Source organism: Aulonocara sp. 'chitande type north' Nkhata Bay, linkage group LG6, assembly GCF_057382095.1.
Source record: "Aulonocara sp. 'chitande type north' Nkhata Bay isolate Kocher_YH1m ecotype deep benthic linkage group LG6, A_spYH_male_GT1.1, whole genome shotgun sequence".
In the NCBI taxonomy this organism is placed as follows: Eukaryota; Metazoa; Chordata; class Actinopteri; order Cichliformes; family Cichlidae; genus Aulonocara; species Aulonocara sp. 'chitande type north' Nkhata Bay.
In genome coordinates, this window is record NC_141349.1 from 4,377,538 (window position 1) to 4,399,751 (window position 22,214).

Sequence of the window (22,214 nt, forward strand, 5' to 3'; positions counted from 1 at the left end):
TCCTTGTTAATTGCGTAGAATGATGCACAGAGTGAACTTTAGCCAAGACCAGTGCGCTGGAAAAAACGTGACAGACAGGGAGATTTTATTCCTCAAAGACCATCAACCAGTCGATGTACTAGTTGCATGCCATGTGGTCAGTGTTCACACAACCATTGATTTTATCTCACAACTTGTTTTCACCAAAGAATTTCAGTAAGTAAATATTCTTCAATCCCCCCCCCCCCCCCCCCCCCCCCTGCTCTCTGGACTTCTCCTCCCCTTTTGCGAGTGTGGACGCTTCATCTCTTTGCTCCTTAAATGCTTTGCTTCTTTTATTGATTTTTATGCTGATTTTTTCCCTTTTTTCCGTATGAGCTTACCTGCGATAGCTTCTGGACACTTATGGATCATTAGGACTAAAGTGTTCTTAACAGAAACAGCAACATTTTTATAGTTACCTTATCCTCAGCGCTCCGTGTGTCTGTGGCCTAGACACAGCTGAAGCCTGATTACAGCATCTGGGCACCGCAATAGCCTGGAAAGGTGCTAACCGCTAGGCTAACTAGCAACAAGATGCCTTCCCTCTCCACAGATGACTACCACAGCCTCCTGCAGAAGATTGCAGTACTGGAGACAAAAATTCATCGCTTAGAAGTAAACGTGGAGGTAAATGGACTATGTGGAAATGAAACAACCTTGCCTTTGATTCAAAACAATGGCGATGAGCAAGCTAGTACACTGCTAAGGAGCACAGATAACATGACCAAGAAAGTAGACTCTGTGCATTATTATAAATCCTCAAGTGATAATCCCCCCTTGGACTGTCTTGGTGTAAAACCAAGACATAAATCATGTCTCCTGGAAGGGGGAGGACGTATCACGGGCAGAGCACAGCGAGCTGAAATCTCTGAAACCGACTGGCCTTCACTTCCTACGAGACAGAGAAGCTCTTCTACCCCTGTATACGAGAGGAAACAGGACTGGACAACCGCGAATAGGAAGGTTAACAACAAACCTCCAAAACAACTGAATGTGAAACTGCAGAACAGATTTGCTCCACTATCAAAGGACCCTGGATCTATATCGGACAACCATCCATCTAAAAGCAGCGAAGTAAGGTCTGAAAATGAAAGTGAAAGGCCACAGGGAAAGCTAAAGGCTAGGCCTGAAACTCTGATTGTGGGTGACTCTGCCGTAAAGGATGTTAAATGTAATGGACACTATTGCTCCCATTAAGGTGAAGGTTATCTCTGGAAGGAAAAAGTCTCCATGGAGAAACTCCACACTGGTGAAAAATGAAAAAAGAGAGTGTAGGAAAGCTGAGCGCAGATGGAGAAAAACAAACCTCCAGGTTCATTATGACATCTATAAAGAGAAACTTCACAATTATAATTTACAACTGAGGAGTGCAAGGAGGTCCTACTTCTCTGACATCATCACTAAAAACAGCCATAATGCTCCGGTCTTATTTTCTACAGTTGACAGGCTAACAAACCCTCCTGTGTCAGTGGCAGCTGAACTTCATTCGACCATGGCCTGCAATGACTTTGCCAAATTCTTCACAGAAAAAATCCAAAAAATTAGACAAGCAATTGGTACATCAACAGCAGATCCAGGATATGTACTGTGTCCACCAAAAAACTGTTTAAACACCATGAAACAGTTTCACCCGATTAACAGCAAAGACCTGGAGGACATCTTAGGTCAACTGAACTCCTCCTCCTGCTGTTTAGATGTCCTGCCAACAAGTTTTTTCAAAAAGGTCTCAAAGACTTTAGAGTCAGACCTGTTACAGATCGTCAACTTTTCTTTATTATCAGGTGTGTTTCCAGAATCACTAAAAACTGCTGTAATAAAACCTATACTAAAAAAGGACAATCTTGACAAGACACAAATGAACAACTACAGGCCGATCTCAAATCTCCCATTTTTAAGTAAGATCATTGAAAAAGCAGTTTCTCAACAGCTCAGTTACTTCTTAAAACAGAATAACTGCTACAATGCCTTCCAGTCAGTTTTTAGACAGAACCACAGCACTGAAACCGCTCTGACAAAAGTGTTTAATGACATATGTCTGAATACAGACAGTGGAAAAATGTCAGTCTTAGTTTTACTGGATCTCAGTGCAGCATTTGACACAGTTGACCACAACATATTACTCAAACGACTGGAGAACTGGACAGGTCTTTCAGGAACTGTACTAAACTGGTTCAAAACATACTTAGAAAACAGGAAATACTTTGTATCAATAGGTAACTTCACATCTGAGCAGACAAGTATCACATGTGGAGTTCCCCAAGGTTCCATCTTGGGACCCCTTCTGTTTAACATTTACATGCTCCCACTGGCACAGATTATAAAGAACAACAAAATAAACTATCATAGCTATGCAGATGACACACAAATATATATCGCAATGTCACCAGGAGACCAAGGCCCTGTACAGGCTCTTGGTAAATGCATTGAGGAAATTAATGACTGGTTGTGCCACAATTTTCTCCAGCTAAACAAAAACAAAACTGAGGTAATAGTCTTTGGCGCCAAAGAAAAACGATTACAGGTCACCAGAGAACTTCAATCTATACATCTAAAAACCACAAACCAGGCGAGAAATTTGGGTGTAGTGATGGATGCAGACCTAAACTTAGAAAAACACATTAAGACAATAACAAAGTCAGCTTACTATCACCTCAAGAATATTTCAAGGATAAAAGATCTGATGTCTCAACAGGACCTGGAAAAACTAGTCCATGCATTCATCTTTAGTAGGCTTGATTACTGTAACAGCATCTTTACAGGTCTACCTAAAAAAATCAGTCAGACAACTACAGCTCATTCAGAACTCTGCTGCTCGAGTCCTCACTAAGACCAAAAAAGTGGACCACATCGGTCCAGGTCTGAGGTCTTTACACTGGCTGCCTGTCCGTCAGAGGATAGACTTTAAAGTTCTGATGCTGGTCTATAAAGCTCTGAATAGTTTAGGACCAAAATACATCAGTGACCTCCTGACCCAGTATGAACCTTCCAGATCCCTCAGGTCATCTGGATCCGGTCTTTTATCAGTTCCCAGAGTCAGAACCAGACACGGAGAAGCTGCATTCAGCTTTTATGCTCCTCATATCTGGAACAAACTCCCAGAAAGCCTCAGATCAGCTGAAGCACTCAGTTTATTTAAATCCAGGTTGAAGACTCACCTATTCTCAGCTGCATTTGAATAAAGCACCAAATCCACACTTTTAAGCTTAAATTTCAAAACTTACATTAACTACTGATTTTATCTACTGTTCTGATTTTATCTTAAATTTCAAAACTTACTTATTTTATATACTGTTTTGTTTGTTTGTTTGTTTGTTTGTTTGTTAAGTGGGTTTAGAGCTCTGGGTAGCTCCCCAGCTGGGTCTAGACTGGGTCTAGAGAGTATTTTAAATTCAGGGAATTTAAAATAGAAAGTAGCTCGTCCACAGAAGGACTGGTAGCTCCCCTTACGATAAGGGTTTAGAGCTCTGGGTAGCTCCCCAGCTGGGTCTAGACTGGGTCTAGAGAGTATTTTAAATTCAGGGAATTTAAAATAGAAAGTAGCTCATCCACAGAAGGACTGGTAGCTCCCCTTACGATAAGGGTTCAGATCGCGCGAACAGGTGTGAATGTGAATGTGTGTGTTTAGTTAGTTTGTTTGTTTGCTTGTTTTAATCAATCTTAAATCATGCTTTTTATTTCTTTTTGTTTCTAATGTCTCTGTAAAGCACTTTGAATCACCTTGTTGTTGAATTGTGCTATACAAATAAATTTGCCTTGCCTTGCCTTGCCTTGGACACGGGGGGGGGCAGTGTCCAGAGAGCAGCATCAATGTCCACGTGAAGAACCTAGTTATGTTGCCAGTGTCAACCCAACAAAAGGTACTTTACCTTCTCGTATATATTGTGATTTCTGTTTACTTTTATATTTGTTGTTATAGTTGAGTTATGCAGGGCTTTTGTGCAGTCCTAAGAAACATACTGCCTAGAGTGTTTTTCACTTTGTGGAAGAGTTTCTTCCTTTCTTTATTTTTTTTCTGTTAGTGTGTGGAACTGAGGTGCTTCGTCAGGAGCTCCTTCAGTTGTTGGAGGCTGGAGAAGAGGACGCAGCCATGACTTGTGAGACGTCGTCTGAGTCAGCTGCTACTCACTGGGCGATCAGAAATATGGTGTCCTCGCAAAAGTGGAAAGAGGCCAGGCCTTGTCTTATAGACAATATGTTAGCTACTCTGGATCCACAGTCACACCGTGTGTGTCAGTGGATCCAGTCTTCATCTTGGACTGCAGCAAAGGAGTCGTCCAAAAAGTCCACTGGGAAGTTGGATGAGGAGGGCATGGAAATAGCTGTTTGTCGCCACGGAGTTCTCTTAGCTGCATTGAACATGTTTCGAGGGGAGATCTTTGCTTACCCCCTTTTTCTCCAGAGGAAGTTGGCAGCTAACGTCCCAGGACATATTACGTTCCTTTGCTCTGATGTGGCCTGTAAATATTTCCCCTATTTAACCAAGGTGGCTCAGCAGTGCCCTGAGCTGAGGAACCTCTTGTCAATGCGTCCTTTTCTCTCCGTCATGCATGCAAAGGCTCACACTTGGAAATGCGAGGTATACTGCAGCTTGTAGTTTTGGATTAGTTTGAGACATTTTGTTATAAGGTTGAATGAATTCAGCAGTCATGTATTGTGACCTCCTTTCTATAGATCAAATGGGGAGGTGCGTTTCAGGATGGGGCCGGTTCAACAGTTGGAGAAGAGGTGGAACAAGTAAACGGTTTCCTGTCTCGGGCGGCCATCACAACGAAGTACATGTCTAAAGCAGGTATGTGTCCGTGTCTGAGATTCCACTCAGTCTCCTGCTCATTAATTCTAATTTGTATACTAACTGAAATGCAGGGCGAACAAACATGCTGACCCTCCTGGCTTTGGGCTGGAACAAAAGGAAAGTGGAACAACTGGGCCGCACTTTGAGCCAGAGATATCTAAAGGTCATTTTTTTCAACATCCATTTTAATGTGTGTGGTAATGGGGGGGAAAACACCAGTACTCTTTTAATGTCAATATGAATGACATTTATGAATGCATTCTTAGATCATAAGGATCCTTAGAGAACAAGTGGAGAGCCTGAATGCGAGCAGAAATGAGCTGGGTGTGGATGACGATACACTGCAGCAATGGGTGGCTGATGTGCAGAAATGGGCTGAAGGTGAGTCTCAATATAATGCACTCATGTATAACAATAGGACCCACCATGGCCTCATTAAAGAACTTAAGGTAGAATTAAGATCTTTCTGACAGTGTCAACAAACAATGAAAAATAAGCCTTGTAAAAGCAGAATTTATGGCAGAGTTGTTGTGTTTCATCAAATTGGATAGAACCTGGGTTGAAATGATGTCGTACTAGTTGGTTTTATAAACCTGAACACCAACATACTTGTTATCTCATGATTATCATGATAATGCAGCACATGAAGGCTCCAGATGTCTTATAATGAATGTCATCAAGTCAGTGATTACAGAGTCCACTGTAGTTTGGTGACTGTTACTCATCCTGTGTTCTGATTAATATTCCTCTCACTTAGAAAGTGATCAAACTGATGGCAGCCTTGGAGCGTTGCAGGCACGAATAGATGAGCTTGTCGTCATCATCAGAGTGCGAACACAAAGTCTTTACAGACAAAATGGTACGTCCCAGTTTCTTTGAAATGGACCGTTTGATGCTGAGTTTGTACAGCTTGTACAGCTACTGTGTAAACAGAATAAAATCAGATCCAGGTTTGTTTGAGCTGGATGTGATTTGTTCTAGCAAACTAATTGATGAGTGTAGATTAAAATGTAACTATATACATTATGTGAAGGTGTGAATTTTTTATGATTATTTACAGATAGCAACAAGAGGCGACACAGAATTCGCAAGGTCATCTTAGTTGAGAAGAAATGCTTGGCGGCTGCTGTTGACGACTACAACAAGCTCGCTGAACCAACAAAGCAAATCGTATCCAGTGATGCCCTCATGCAGACCGACGTTTGGCCCTGGCAGAGCACAAGTAAGCTCTTGATTTCTAAATATCCTTTTTAAACAAACTCCCAGTATCTGAGCAGTAGTTGAATGTTTTGTTCTTGAATCATAATATGCTACTATGTTTTCCCATCTGATGTTGTTAAACTGTAGCTGCTGCTGACCTCCGGACAAAGAGAAAGGTCTTTGAGAAGGTGATGGCTGTGAGGCGCCTGAGAGAGGAGGAGATGATCCTTTGCAGGGAGATGCGGCATCGCTGGACAGTGTTGCGAATGCGATCTGTGGTGTTGGGGACAATCTCCTCAGACTGTAAGCACTTTATTTATTTATTAATTTTTTGATGAATCGATTGAAAATAAGAGCAGATGCTAAAGTCTTACTGGATCTTTTACCTATATCTAGATTGCTAGCTAACACTGCCTTCTCCCTTTTAAAAAAATGTTTAATTACAGCATCCTAATTCCTTGTGTTTATGAGGTGAGGTTTTTTGTTGTTTTTCTTTTTTACTTTTCTCATATTTATTTGTTTTGTTCTTTTTACAGCCTCCTTTGTTGGCATGTCGGAGGATGCACAGAAGGGACTCTGTAGCCTGGTTTTAAAAAAACAAAGTGAACTGAAAGCTGAAATGCTCAAAGTAAAGGACGTGTACAAGAGAATCCTCAGCCACCAACCACTCCTGGAAATGGACTCGGAGGAGGAGGACATTCCAGACGATGCCACTGAGAGTGATTTGAGCACTTCTGATGAAGACTGATTGTGTCATCATTGATGTTATGTTTGGTAAAATAAAAAGTTAATCACATCTCTGTTTAATGTGATTTTTCAACAGACATTTTACATTTTGAGAAGAAAAATGGAATTTCCTTGGTGCAGTTGTTTACCCTGAATCATTATTTCCCATCTAATTTAATGATACTTTATTGTTGTTGTTGCCTCACTCAGGGTGCACAAATTATCCCATATCTGGCGTCCGTTTACGACACATGTCTGTTCCTTCACAATAATTTTATCGAATACATCTTCCAACCTATTTATTATAATTTTAGCTAATTTTATAATCAACATTCATTATTGTTTTTTGGCTATAATTATTTATATTACTTGTATCACTTTTTTTCTTTCTTTTTTTTTTTTTTTTTTTTTTAGTGAACACGTAATGCCACAATAGAGTCACATAATTCTCCTTTTCCCAGTTCCTCGATTGGGGGGGCATTAATCAGTTCTTCCATAGCAGGGTGACCCTTCATGGCCTAGTATAGTTTTCCCAGTTGGTTTTAACTCCGAAAATTCTTCGCTTTCACTCGCGCTTTCATAGCTTTCTGACGCGACGTCCTCATCACTTTCGTCGTCCTTTTCTTCTTTGTTGCCATTATTCTCACTGTCAACCTCTGATGTTGTTGAGTTTGAGTCATATTTATCACGTGTATCTGATTTTTCTTCTTCACAACCTCCACTACCTTCTTGTTGGATCCAGATGCTCCTCCTCAGATATAACCTGTTCAGCAGTACAATCAAAGTAGGAGGCACTTGAGACTCAGGGTGTGAAAGGTTTCCTGACTGTTCTGGAGACAATTGTTCTTCTGCTAGGGCTTGAGTTGCAATCAGCCAGCCCATATCCGAGTGTTCTAGAGTTCCTATTGTCTGCTGTAAATCAGTCGTCCCAAGAGCAGAAGAAGGTTGCTCTGGATTCTTAGCTATATTGGTCGATCTTTGACATTTAAAAAAAAAAAATTTGTCCTTTTTGGCCACACAGAGAGCATTCACTTTCATTTTTGCATGCTTTGGCTTTGTGTCCCATGTTTACGCATTTCCACCACTTAATCATGGGACATTCTTTTACTTGGTGATCCAAACCCTGCCAAATGAAGCATCTAGCCGCTTGCCCGTACAATGGTCGATAACTCAACCATTGTACGGGCCCAGGGAGATGGAGTTTGGGATTTGGATGAGCTGTCCATCCTCATCCCTCTGCAGACAAACTTTAAACTTCAGTACCCCATACCACAGGCTGAATTTATCCACCAGTTTAATAGGTGGATGTAACACATCACAATATCTTTTCAGATATAATTCAATGTGTTGATCAGGTATTCTTCCTGTTCAAAAAATTTACCATGAGTGTTGTCACTTCAATTTGAAGAGATAGTTCTACAGTCCACTCTTTCCATTTTTGGTGGCCAGAGTGTGAAAGGAAAATCTCCATGAAACGTCGAAGCGGGGCTTCCTGGAAGAAGCACAGTTCGAAGTCTCTTCTGTTTGACAGGGAGATGAAAGAGTAAATGTCGCGAGTTTTCACACGAGGAATGAAATAGCAACTCCTCCGCAACATACTCCCTTGTAGGAGGTTCTCCTTCTTCAAGATATTTCAGTCTTACCCATAAATTGCCAAACTTAGAGGCATAAGGTGCAGCTGTTCAATGATGATCTCTGACACTGGAGCAATATAAGCAGAGGGGCAAGGATTAACTCAAGAGTTGCCTCCCTTGCTTCTTCCACTCTTCTTTGCTGTTTTTGTTAACTGCTTATTCAGTTTTGGGTCATTAGGCTGGATTCTGCCCCAGATGTCATAAGGAGAGAGGCTTAGTGCACCTGGACAGGTCGTCTCACTTTCACACTACTAACAGACAGAAAACCATGCCAGATGACAGGTTGTTTACCTGGCCGGATGGAGCCAGAAACCGATTATCCTCATCTGGTCATGATATCAAGCGGTGCAAACAGCTGATGCAATCAGCACAAACATCACCAGCAAGAAAAGCTGATTTCTGAAGCACAATCTCATCAGCAGTATGTATAGAGTGAAAGTGGAGAGTATATAATTGGTTTCTTAACATAAGCTCTTTTAGTCGAATGTTTGTGCATTATGATTACAATCAGCTCCTAATCTTTTAATGTTAAGGCCAAAATTCTAAGGCACACATGTACAATATTCATGCTCTCTAATCAGCCCCTTGATATGCCACACCTGTGAGGTTGGATGGATTATCTTGATAAAGGAAAAGTGCTCACTAACACAGATTAAGACAGATTTGAGAACAATATTTCAGAGTCATGGGTCCTTTGTGTATGTAGAAAATTTTTCAGATGTTTGAGTTCAGCTCATGAAAAATGGGATCAAAAACAAAAGTGTTGTGTTTATATTTTTGTTCAGTGTAGAATTTATAATGTCTGAAGATTATTAGGAATCACGAGGATGTTTAATCAGAGAGAAGTGTGCGGCTCTTAAAAGAGCCTTTGTTTGTTTTCAGCTTGAAGCAGAGTCACCAGCTCTTACTTTGCCTTCACAGGCTTCTTGGGCAGCAGCACCCTAACCCTCTGACCTGGATGTTGGGCAGCACACCACCCTGGGCGATGGTGACTCCGCCAAGGAACTTGTTGAGCTCCTTGGCGGAGTCACCATCCGCCAAGCTCACTTGGCACGGAATGAGCGAGTCTTGGTCTTAGCCGGTTTTGCTTTTTTTCTTCTTCTTCTTCTGGTTTTTTTTTGTTGTTGTTTTTTTTTAAACAACTTAATAAAGAATACAAAATACAATTACATACAAGACATTTTGCTCGTCAAAGGAAGGGACACAGTTAAAAGTTAGAGAAAGATACAGAAACAGAAACTCACAAGCCACTTATTAAACTTACGATTTTTACACATCCCAACGTAAAACTCTGCCAAGGTTAAGGTCTAAAGTTCTTCTTATTCTCAAATCTGTAATAATGTTTACTCACAACATCACTACTTATGATTTTCTGTTCAATTACAGCTTTGGCTCTTGTTTTCCAAATGTGAGTATTTATTACACACATTATTAACCAAAATAATCTCCTTTTTGTCTTCACCCATTTTTTTCTTTAAATAGACCATATTTAATTGCTTTAACATTAATATTAACATCATATCCAATTTCCATCGTCCTCAGTCTTATCTCAACTGTCCTATAACAGTCCAACAAGAGGTGTTCAAGCGTCTTATCTTCATCACAGTTTTTCGTAGGGTATTTTTTGGTAGTAACAAAACAACTCCATTGGACTACGCGCTTTAAGGAAGGTGCCTGAGTGAAATGAACCACACTACATCCCTCATGCCTGCAGATATCATTTTATCTTGAGTATTTTTCACGATCAATAAATTTTCTCCTATATCTGCATACTTGTATTGGATTCTACCTTCATTTTTCTTTTCGTTAATTGTATTATAAATATTTCACGTGTTAGTCTGTAAAACATCTAAGTTGTAATGTTCCCACATAGTAAACATACCTTGTGTGCCACAGACTACAAGCCCATCATCATCAATGGAGCTCCAGTGGAGAGGGTGCAGTCCTTCAAGTATCTTGGTGTCCACATCTCCTCAGACCTGACATGGGCTGCCCACATTCAGGTCCAGACCAAAAAGGCTAGGCAGCACCTGTATCACCTACGACAACTGAGGAAGTTCAGGGTCTCTCCAAAGATCCTCAGGATTTTCTATACAGGCGCTGTGGAGAGCATCCTCACACAGAACATGACATCGTGGTTTGGGAACAGCTGTGTGAAGGACCAAAAAGCTCTCCAGAGAGTGATCCGTACAGCAGAACGCTGCTGCAGGATTGCTCTCCCCCCGCTTCAGGACACCTACACCAGGAGATGCCGGACTAGAGCAGCGCAGATACTGAAGGACCCGTCCCATCCTGGCAACAAACTGTTCCAACTTCTGCAATCTGGTAGAAGGTTCCGCATCTTCCGGGCAAGGACAGAGAGACTCAAGAGGAGCTTCTATCCCCAAGCCATCCGTGCCCTAAACACACACACCCGCCCTCTCACATCATCTATAATTGACTGAGACAGGACTCTTCCAGACACTAAACCAAGGCACAATGTACATTTCAATTCCTTTAATTTTAAATATGTTTATATTGTCTATCCTGTAAAATAGTCAGATGTCTATTCATATTAATGTACAGAATTCACCTGCTTGCTGCTACTACTGCACATTCACCCAGTGTATATACTATATGTATGTATATATATATATATAATGTTCTTCCTCTACACCCCCCCCCCCCCCAATTTTTGCACATGTCGAGGAGCGTGTCAGGCTACATTTCACTGTGTGTTATACTTGTATAACTATGCATGTGACAAATAAAGAACCTTGAACCTTGAACCTTGAGACTGCTCCCAAACACGAGGGGACAAGTAATACCTCTAAAACACTTAAGTTGGCTTTATTAAACATTAGATCTTTAGCTGGGAAAACATTTTTAATTAATGATTTAATCACTGAGCACAGCCTTGATTTTATGTTTTTAACTGAAACTTGGTTGGACCAAGGTAACAGTGGAGCTGTTCTCATCGAGACGACCCCTCCTAACTACAGTTTTATCAGTGAGGCCAGGGTGAGCAGGAGAGGAGGAGGGGTTGCTGTCCTATTTAATGAATCATTCCAATGTAAGCAGCTATCTCCTGGAAGTTTTCAGTCTTTTGAATATGTGGCTTTACAGCTGAAGGCCCCATCCAAAGTTGTGTTTCTTAATGCACAGACTTTTTTAATGACCTCAGTGAACTGCTGTCTATGATCTGTGTTGATTTTGACTGTGTAATTATTGTTGGGGATTTTAACATTCATGTGGACAACCCTCAGGACAAAGGGACTAAAGACCTGAGTAACACTCTGGGCAACTTTGGGCTGACTCAGCATGTAACAGAGGCCACACATAATAGAGGACACACTCTTGACCTACTGATCTCCAAAGGCCTGAGCATTTCAGAGGTTACTGTGTCTGATGTGGGCGTGTCTGATCATTACTGTGTTTTCTTTGAAAGTAAAATCTCAGCCCACATAAATATATCAACAACAGTGATCACAAAACGGTGTATAACTGAACACAGTAGTGCGATTTTTAACCAGGTCTTCCCATTAACACCTGACCTGTCCAGAGGGTCAGTCAATGAGCTCGTCAATAGCTTTAATGCTAACATGTTAAATGTAATGGACACTATTGCTCCCATTAAGGTGAAGGTTATCTCTGGAAGGAAAAAGTCTCCATGGAGAAACTCCACACTAGTGAAAAATGAAAAAAGAGAGTGTAGGAAAGCTGAGCGCAGATGGAGAAAAACAAACCTCCTCATTATGACATCTATAAAGAGAAACTTCACAATTATAATTTACAACTGAGGAGTGCAAGAAGGTCCTACTTCTCTGACATCATCACTAAAAACAGCCATAATGCTCGGGTCTTATTTTCTACAGCTGACAGGCTAACAAACCCTCCTGTGTCAGTGGCAGCTGAACTTCATTCGACCATGGCCTGCAATGACTTTGCCAAATTCTTCACAGAAAAAATCCAAAAAATTAGACAAGCAATTGGTACATCAACAGCAGATCCAGGATATGTACTGTATCCACCAAAAAACTGTTTAAACACCATGAAACAGTTTCACCCGATTAACAGCAAAGACCTGGAGGACATCTTAGGTCAACTGAACTCCTCCTCCTGCTGTTTAGATGTCCTGCCAACAAGTTTTTTCAAAAAGGTCTCAAATACTTTAGAGTCAGACCTGTTACAGATCGTCAACTTTTCTTTATTATCAGGTGTGTTTCCAGAATCACTAAAAACTGCTGTAATAAAACCTATACTGAAAAAGGACAATCTTGACAAGACACAAATGAACAACTAAAGGCCGATCTCAAATCTCCCATTTTTAAGTAAGATCATTGAAAAAGCAGTTTCTCAACAGCTCAGTTACTTTTTTTTTTTTTTTTTTTTGCCTGTCCCGTTTGGCTCTTTTGCCATCAGAATTGTTGTCTAAAGGCAAAGAAAGATGCCCAACGGATTTACTTTACCAAATTGACCATCCCAGCCTTGCCATAATGGTCCATTTGATTCACCTTTTATTGTTTATTTTATTTTCACTTACTGAACATGGGACAGACTTGACTGGGGGAAAGAAGGGGAGAAAGAAAGAGGGAAAGAGAAACAGCTGAGAAGAGGGACGGGGGAGAAGGGCAAAAACCAAAAACCAACAGAATGAGCAGAAAAAGAAAAAGAAAATGCATATATCAATCACCTGGGTCACCTGCTGAGAAAGAAAAAAGAAAACAAGCAGAAGAGAACAAGAGTAATAGAATAAACAACATCACAATGATATATGGGAATATGACAGTAAATACTAAATATTAAACATTATTGTGCAGCACATAAGATCAACAGAACACAGTGTGCTTTGAGGTAGGAGCCAAAAAGGGTGTAGTTTGTGGGTGTGATCACCCGTGTGTACACCTGTGAGCATGGACGCGCTTGTTTTTTGTTTTTTAAAAGGTTCCTTCATGTAATGATCTGCTAGAGGGTGTGGGGGGGCCACAGCCCCGTCCTCCAGGGCATGAAGCAGGTATGGAGGAGATCAAAACTCCAGACATCCAGAGGCCCCCAGAACACAAGGCCCCCAGAACACAAGAGACCAAGGAAGACCAACAGAGCTGAGGAGAGTCCCAGATGAGGGCTCACTCAGCAGCCGCGGAGCAGAAGCCAGGGGGAGTTGCAGTGACGCGCCCGTGAGCTCCGCCGGCAGCCAGCCGTGCCTGAGTGACCGAGCCCCAGGCCGAGAGGCCGGGGGCACCCCACCTCCGAAGTGGCCCGAGCAAGCCCCAGGCTCCAGGCCCCGATAAGCGGCCGCCAAGGAGTGAGCCGGTGTGTACCTGGACGCCCATCCCCGGACACAAAGAACCACCAACGCACCGACGTCTGAGGGAGTCCGCCACTGGCAGGGGAAGTGGTGGTAGGGGGAGATAGGCCTCCATACCTTGGAGGGCCTAAGATGTCCCCAGAGAGGTGGCGCCTGACACCCAACCTGACATATAGACACAGAAATAAAGGCACACACATATACAAACATCCATTCCCACCCTCATGCTCTCATATGCACTTACTCCACACTCAACCAACGTGGAGACAGACATAAAGAGACGCTGTACACACGATCACACTCCCCAAGCGTACTCTAAGCCCCGGGTCTAGGTACCCTTGCCCCTGGAGGGGGGGGAACTGCACCCAGACCCAGGTGGTGTTACCCTTTTCCCTGCGGTGGGGGGAGGCAGACCGCCCCGACTCCGCAGCAGCAGGGAGGCCCCACACTCCAGACCGCAGTCGGACGGCCAACTCCTCCTCCTAGCCCCCCTGCTCCAGCAGGTCGCAGTGAATGGGGGTGAGAGAAGACTCCAAACCTCCCTCCACCCGCTCATTGTAGTGTTGATGCATGTGTGTTCTAAGGTGCATTTAAAACCCAGGAGGGCTTGGAGCTACCTGCCAGAGAGCAGCAGGTAAGCGCATGGTCCCTCCTGCTGGCCCTCAATGTCTACGTCTATTTAACATTGAGAGGTGGGCAACGACGCCAGGGGTGAGGTGTACACCCTGATGGTACTTTGGATTCCGTGTATCGTGCCCACCCCCAAGATCCTATATGTATGTGTAATGAGAGTGTGAGTAATGTGAATGTCTAAGTTGTGGGATAAAATTGAGGCAGGGGCAGCCAGAAGGGGACGGGGGGGGGGGGGGGGGGGGAGGGGGGGTGGCCTCCTCTGCACCCTGGTGACATACCCCTACTCCAAGGTCCTGCATGTGTGGGTGGTTGTGATGGAGCGGGAAGAGGGAGGCAGCTGGAGATGGGGAGGGAAGGAAGGGAGGGGCAAGTGACCCCTCCCTGGGGCCAGCTCCCCCGCTGACCCCAGTAGGCACCCCCATACTCCGCGACCCTCCAGGGAAAGGGGGCCCAGGCCCATCCAGACCGGGGCCCAGCGCAGCAGCGCCTCCCGGCCCCACAGAGCCCAGGACAGTCCACCCAACCCCACCACAGAGAAAACTGCACCCACCCCACCATCCACTCTTCTTCCAGACTACATAAGACAATAAACACCCAGGCTGAGATCTTCCTCCACCTCTCCTGTATCTCCCCCTCCTGTAGAGAGAGCCCCTGAGGAGAGGAAAGCTCCTGCAAGATGTGACAATCTTCCCCACCAGTTGAAGAGCCCCCCAGGTGGCTCGATGCACCGGCGGCACCCTGCTCCAGGGCTGGGCCCCCATGCACCCACCCGCCCACAACCCCGGCAACACACCAACCAGGACCCAAGCCCCCGAGGCCCGGCCCGGGCCCCAGCCCAGAGACGGAGCGCCCCCAGAACCTCACGCCCATCCCGGACCCACCCAGGGGCAGCCAGGCTACCAGGTCAGTAACCCACGTCCGTCAGCACAGACCCTCCCCTAGTCCCGCTGCACGCAGCCGCGAGGAAACAGTCACCTGAGAGCCAACAGAGCCCCTAACCGGACATGACCGCTACCCCGGGTTGAGCCCCCCAAGGAAAATGCCTCCGGGGAACCCCCCGACGCCCTAAGCCTGTCCCTACCCCCACACCAATCACAACATTGAAGGCGGGACCAAACTATGACCCCCCACCCCCACTAGGTGATGGAGCTGATCAAAGGAGCCCAGAGCAATTGATCTGATGTGGTGGCAGAGGCTGTATCAAGACTAATGTAATCTAATAGATAATTTCTATATTGGTTAGAATTAAGATTATTTTTATTTTTCCAGTTCATGAGGACTGTTTTCTTGGCTATGCATAGGGCAGTGAAAACCATATGGGCGATATTATTTTCTGAAGTGACATTATCTAAGCTGCCCAACAAACACACTAAGGGGGAAGTTGGAATGTTACATTTCAGACACTTCGATAAGTCTTCACATATCTCGCGCCAAAACTTCTGAACTGGTGGACAGAACCAAAGAGCGTGGATATAATTGTCCAGTGAATTGGTTTGGCAGTGTGAGCAGTTGTTGGTAGACGTAAAGCCCATCTTGAACATCCGATGACCTGTATAGTGCACTCTATGTAATATTTTGTATTGAATTAATTGAAGACTGGGATTTCTAATTAGATGAAAGGTTTTTAAGCAAATCTGAGACCAGAAGTTTAGGTCTAAGTTAACTGATAAATCCGCTTCCCATTTTGCAATAGGAAGTGATATTGATTCATCTGTTTTAGAAAGCATTCTGTATATTTTGGATAGTAATTTGGGGGTTTTAAGAGTAAGAAATTGAACCACACTTGGTGGTGTTTGTAGTTCAACTTGACCCGGTTTAAATTTCTTTTTTACTATGGATTTAATTTGTTGATATTCTAAAAATCTTTTCTTGTTGATCCCATATTGTGTAACTAGTCTGTCAAATGAAATAAATTCTGTTCCTTCTAGTATATGTTCTAAATATTTGATTCCTTTACCACTCCAATCTGAAAAGTTTATCATATTATTGTTTTGTAATATGTCAGGGTTGTTCCAGATAGGTGTACGTTTGCATGGGATTAATGAAGACGCTGTCAATTTTAGAAACTCCCACCATGCTGTCAGAGAAGCGCTGATGTTGATGCTTTTAAAGCATTCATGTCGTTGGATGTTTGAGCTGATAAATGGTAGGTCTGAGATCTCTAGATTATTGCAAAGTGCTTGTTCTACATCTAGCCAAGGTTCATCTAAGAGGGTATGTTTTAGCCATCCTGAGATAAACTGAAGCCTGTTGGCTAAGAAGTAGTGCTGAAAGTTAGGCAGTTCTAGTCCTCCTTTATCCTTGGTCTTTTGTAGCGTTTTTAAGCTTATACGTGGGGGTTTATTTTTCCAAAGGAATTTGGACATACATGAATCTAGAGATTTGAACCAATCTTGTGGCGGTTTAGTTGGGATCATTGAGAATAAATAATTTATTTTTGGTAAGACCATCATTTTTATAGCGGCAACCCTTCCCATGAGTGATATGGGTAGACATTTCCATCTAGCCAGATCATCTTCTACCTTCTTTAAAAGTGGGATATGGTTTAATTTAGTTAGATCTGCAAGCTTGGGAGAAACATTAATACCTAAATATTTTATATTTCCCGATTGCAGTGGTGTAGAAGAGGAATTATGGAGGGAGCAATTAATCGGTAGGACTGTAGATTTTGACCAGTTAATTGAGTAATCTGATATTCTTGCAAAAGAGTTTATCAATTCAATCACCCCAGAGATATTGGTTTGTGAATTTTGGAGAAAGAGTAACACATCATCCGCATAAAGGCTGATTTTATGTTCCACGTTCATGCATTTTATGCCCTTAATTACTGAATTCTGTCTAATTGCTGCTGCTAGTGGTTCAATAAAAATTGCAAACAGTGAAGGGGAGAGTGGGCATCCCTGCCTGGTGCCCCTCAAGAGACAGAAGCTGGAGGATGTCTGGTCATTTGTTCTAACACAAGCTGTTGGGGAATTATATAATATTTTTAACCAGTTTATGAAAGAGGATCCAAAACCAAATTTGTGTAAAGTTGCAAATAGAAATTTCCAGTTAACTCTGTCGAATGCTTTTTCTGCGTCTAAAGAGAATATTGTAGTTTCTAGGTTTTTACTGTATGAGTAGTCTATCAAATTAAGTAATCTACGTGTATTTGTTGATGAGTGCCTACCTTTTATGAAACCAGTTTGGTCAGGATGAATTAAGAGGGGGGTTATTTTCTCCAGTCTCTTTGAGAGAGCTTTGCAGATTATTTTAAGGTCTGCATTTATAAGGGATATTGGACGATAGCTTGAGGGATATACAGGGTCTTTGCCTGGTTTTAGCAGGAGATTAATGTTTGCAGAATTCATATTTGATGGAAGTCTGCCCTTTTCTTTAATTTCCAACAACGTTCTGTAGAAAACTGGTGCTAGAATCGACCAGAATTCTTTGTAGAATTCTGCAGGAAAGCCGTCTGGACCTGGAGCCTTATTATTGGGCATACTTATCAGAGCTTCCTGGAGTTCACCTGGTGTCAATGGTGAATCCAGTGCCATTGCTTGAGTGTCCAATAATTTTGGAAGAGTTATGTTGTCCAAAAACTGATCAATTTCTTTTTTAGATGGGTTTATTTGTGGTGAATACAACGTTTTATAGAAATCCCTGAAAATGTTGTTTATTTGTATCGGATCATATATTGTGTTCCCAGATGAATCTTGAACAGCACATATAGTTGTTTTTTCTTTATTTATTTTTAGCTGGTTTGCTAGAAATTGACCGGATTTATTACCATGTTCATAATTTTGTAGGCGTAGTCTTTGTACTAAGAATTTTGTTTTTTTAAATCAATTATCTCATTTAATTCTAGTTTTGTTTTGCGTATTTTGTTCAATGTTTCCTGATCTTGGTGGGACGCGTAGGCTTCTTCTAGTGATTTGATGTTTTTTTCTAATTCCTGAATATTTTTGTTTTCTTTTTTCTTTTTATGTGATGAGAAAGAAATTATTTTACCTCTCATCACAGCTTTCCCTGCTTCCCATAGAACAGAAGCTGATGTTTCGGGAGTGTCATTATAGTCTAAATATGAAGTCCACTCTTTTTTAAAATATTTAATAAAGTCTTCATCTTTAAGTAGTGATATATTAAATCTCCAGTTTTTTCTTGGCGTAGTATTATTCTTGTGCATTAGTGTTAAAGATACAGGACCATGATCGCTGACAGCTATAGGATGAATCTCAGTGTCTGAAATGTCGTTCAGCAGTGAGCTGCTGACCAAAAAATAATCCAGACGAGAGTAGGAGTGATGGACATGTGAGAAAAAAGTATATTCCTTACTGGTGGGGTGAAGGGAGCGCCGTGCATCGCAAAGACCAAAGTCGCTCATATACTGTTTGATTATATTTGTGGACTGCCAATTACGCTGAGTTCCCGCTGTATTGAGCCTATCCATGTCTTCATTTAGTCCAAGGTTGAGGTCGCCTCCAAGAACAAGTGTGCCATCTAAGTGTTCAGAGAGTGCACTGAAAAAACCGTGAAAGAATGAGGGATCATCAACATTTGGACCATATACACTTACAATACATAGCTTTTTATCAAGTATAGATAGTTTAATGATTAAGAATCTGCCCTCTGGATCTATAACTGTATCGAGTACTGTGAAATTAATATTTTTATGTATTAAAATTGCTACTCCCCTTTGTCTAGAATTATAACAAGCTGAGAACACATTAGGAAACTCAGGTGTTTTAAGTTCATTCGAACCTCTAAGAGGTCTGTGGGTCTCTTGTAATAGGACAACATCTGCCTGTAGTTTTTTGAGTTGGTTAAATATTTTTAACCTCTTTTCTCTGGAGCCAGCTCCATTTATATTCCATGTAATGAACCTCAGTGTACCCATAGATGTTTGTGTATAACTAGGGATGTATGCTGTGTGCGTCGCTTAGCCAGGTGGAGAGAATACGTCACTTGTTCATAAATAAAGAGAAGGAGAGAGAGAAAAAATGTGTGGCGAGATGCTCCCTGAGTCTGACTTTGTGTATGCATAGTTACTAATATGAGTAGGCTTGGCTTAAGTGTGTGTATCCTAAACGACTGTGTGCGCTGTCTGACTGATGTAAATGTGCTGCCGTTGAGCGCATGGTGCGTATGTGTCGAAATAAAGGATGTTTGTGGATGAGTGTCGAAGCAGGTGATCGAGGCAGTGAAAGGAATAAAGAAAGAAACCAAGGACAGGGGTGAGCAGCATAAAACCAAGAGGGGGGGAAAGAGAGGGAAAAAAAAACGAGAAGAAAAAAAAAAACACAAAACAAAACATAAACATTCCAATTAAATCACTGACGGAGAGTGACGGTGTTAATTCTGCTATGAAATCACACTTTAAGATGCGATTTGATGCTGGTAAGTTAAACAGATGTTAATGCAAGTTAGTGTGAGTGGATAGGGAAATGGTGCAGCTGATTCTTATCTGGTGTGAGGTTAATACAGCCACGGAGTGATGTTGGGGTCGCGGTGGAGCTGTCCGTCCACGTACAGCCGGTCCACAGCGATGACAGCGCGGGAGCCCTTCTGGATGAAGCCGCGTCGGATTGGGAAGAGGACCCTGCGTCGTTCCAAGATCTCTTCGGGGAACTGGTCGTTCACGCTGAAGTCCGTTCCTTTTAATTCCCTGCCGCGGCTTTTCACATGTTGCTTTTGTTTGAAGTGGCCGAATTTGGCCACGATAGGACGTGGTCTCCCAGCCGTAGCCCGAATGGGGCCGAGGCGATGTACCCGATTGAAGACGATGTTCTTCACAGTGTCCTCCGGCAGCTTCAGGTGGGTTTTGATGAAGCTTTTTACCGTGGTCTCCGCGTCCTCTCCAGCGGCTTCTGGAATACCAGAAAATACCAGATTATCACGCATGCTATGAGCTTGTAGATCGATAACTGTTTCTTTTATTTTTTTATTTTCTCTATTGAGCTGGGTAACATTATCTGTGAGACATTTCACCGACTCCCTTAGCGTGGCATTTTCAGCAGCAAGCGTTTCCACCTGCTGCTGGCTGTACTCCAGGGATTCTCGCAAGCATTTAAATTCTCGGTGAAGAATCTCCACCAAGGACAGCCTTGCGTCGAAACTGGACAATCGCTTGTCGATTGACTCCAATATGTCGGCAATATCTTTGCCGGCTGGCGATGTTGAGCCGGGGGAATCTGCCGGGCGTTGTCTTTTTGACGACGGCGTCTCAGGTTTGGCCGGGGGAGCTGCACACTGGGTCTTCTTCATCACGAGATCCTGAAAGCACTGATCAATATAATCTTGGAGAGTCTCTAAACTCTCCTCGTTGTTCTCCAGGGTGTTGGAGATTATTTAGACAAATAGTGTTAGTTATAAGACAATTGATAAGTGTATTTGGTAATGCTGAAGCTTAAATGAATTTGTTCAAATCTAAACTACCATTTGCTTTAATTTTCCGCCAAAATCTCCGGCGTCTGACGTCAGTTACAACATGAGTCGCTTACCTTGTCCGTCACTTCCGTCACTTACCTCCTCACTCCACCTTACCTCTCCAAAGATGAAAACTCTTTGGAAGCTCAGTTACTTCTTAAAACAGAATAACTGCTACGATGCCTTCCAGTCAGGTTTTAGACAGAACCACAGCACTGAAACCACTCTGACCAAAGTGTTTAATGACATATGTCTGAATACAGACAGTGGAAAAATGTCAGTCTTAGTTTTACTGGATCTCAGTGCAGCATTTGATACAGTTGACGACAACATATTACTCAAACGACTGGAGAACTGGGCAGGTCTTTCAGGAACTGTACTAAACTGGTTCAAAACATACTTAGAAAACAGGAAATACTTTGTATCAATAGGTAACTTCACATCTGAGCAGACAAGTATCACATGTGGAGTTCCCCAAGGTTCCATCTTGGGACCCCTTCTGTTTAACATTTACATGCTCCCACTGGCACAGATTATAAAGAACAACAAAATAAACTATCATAGCTATGCAGATGACACACAAATATATATCACAATGTCACCAGGAGACCAAGGCCCTGTACAGGCTCTTGGTAAATGCATTGAGGAAATTAATGACTGGTTGTGCCACAATTTTCTCCAGCTAAACAAAAACAAAACTGAGGTAATAGTCTTTGGCGCCAAAGAAAAACGATTACAGGTCACCAGAGAACTTCAATCTATACATCTAAAAACCACCAACCAAACGAGAAATTTGGGTGTAGTGATGGATGCAGACCTAAACTTAGAAAAACACATTAAGACAATAACAAAGTCAGCTTACTATCACCTCAAGAATATTTCAAGGATAAAAGATCTGATGTCTCAACAGGACCTGGAAAAACTAGTCCATGCATTCATCTTTAGTAGGCTTGACTAATGTAACAGCATCTTTACAGGTCTACCTAAAAAACCAGTCAGACAACTACAGCTCACTCAGAACTCTGCTGCTCGAGTCCTCACTAAGACCAAAAAAGTGGACCACATCAGTCCAGCTCTGAGGTCTTTACACTGGCTGCCTGTCCGTCAGAGGATAGACTTTAAAGTTCTGATGCTGGTCTATAAAGCTCTGAATGGTTTAGGACCAAAATACATCAGTGACCTCCTGACCCAGTATGAACCTTCCAGATCCCTCAGGTCATCTGGATCTGGTCTTTTATCAGTTCCCAGAGTCAGAACCAGACACGGAGAAGCTGCATTCAGCTTTTATGCTCCTTATATCTGGAACAAACTCCCAGAAAGCCTCAGATCAGCTGAAACACTCAGTTTATTTAAATCCAGGTTGAAGACTCACCTATTCTCAGCTGCATTTGAATAAAGCACCAAATCCACACTTTTAAGCTTAGATTTCAAAACTTACATTAACTACTGATTCTATCTACTGTTCTGATTTTATCTGTTTTGATTTTTGAGTCCAGTTTAATAGGCAAGAGTCAGT

General features: G+C 42.5%; 2 protein-coding genes across 2 annotated transcripts in view; one reads left to right on the forward strand and one right to left on the reverse strand.

Annotated features, from left to right (window-relative positions):
- Window positions 1-22,214, reverse strand: part of LOC147327065 (uncharacterized) — a 63,458-nt gene that overhangs the window by 17,952 nt on the left and 23,292 nt on the right. The window lies entirely within an intron of this gene.
- On the forward strand, window positions 4,331-6,761 carry LOC147327067 (uncharacterized). Its single transcript, XM_086297465.1, has 8 exons — window positions 4,331-4,597; window positions 4,693-4,810; window positions 4,885-4,976; window positions 5,080-5,194; window positions 5,571-5,672; window positions 5,874-6,041; window positions 6,161-6,316; window positions 6,550-6,761. The coding sequence occupies exons 1-8, from the start codon at window positions 4,331-4,333 to the stop codon at window positions 6,759-6,761; spliced, it is 1,230 nt and encodes a 409-aa protein (XP_086153591.1).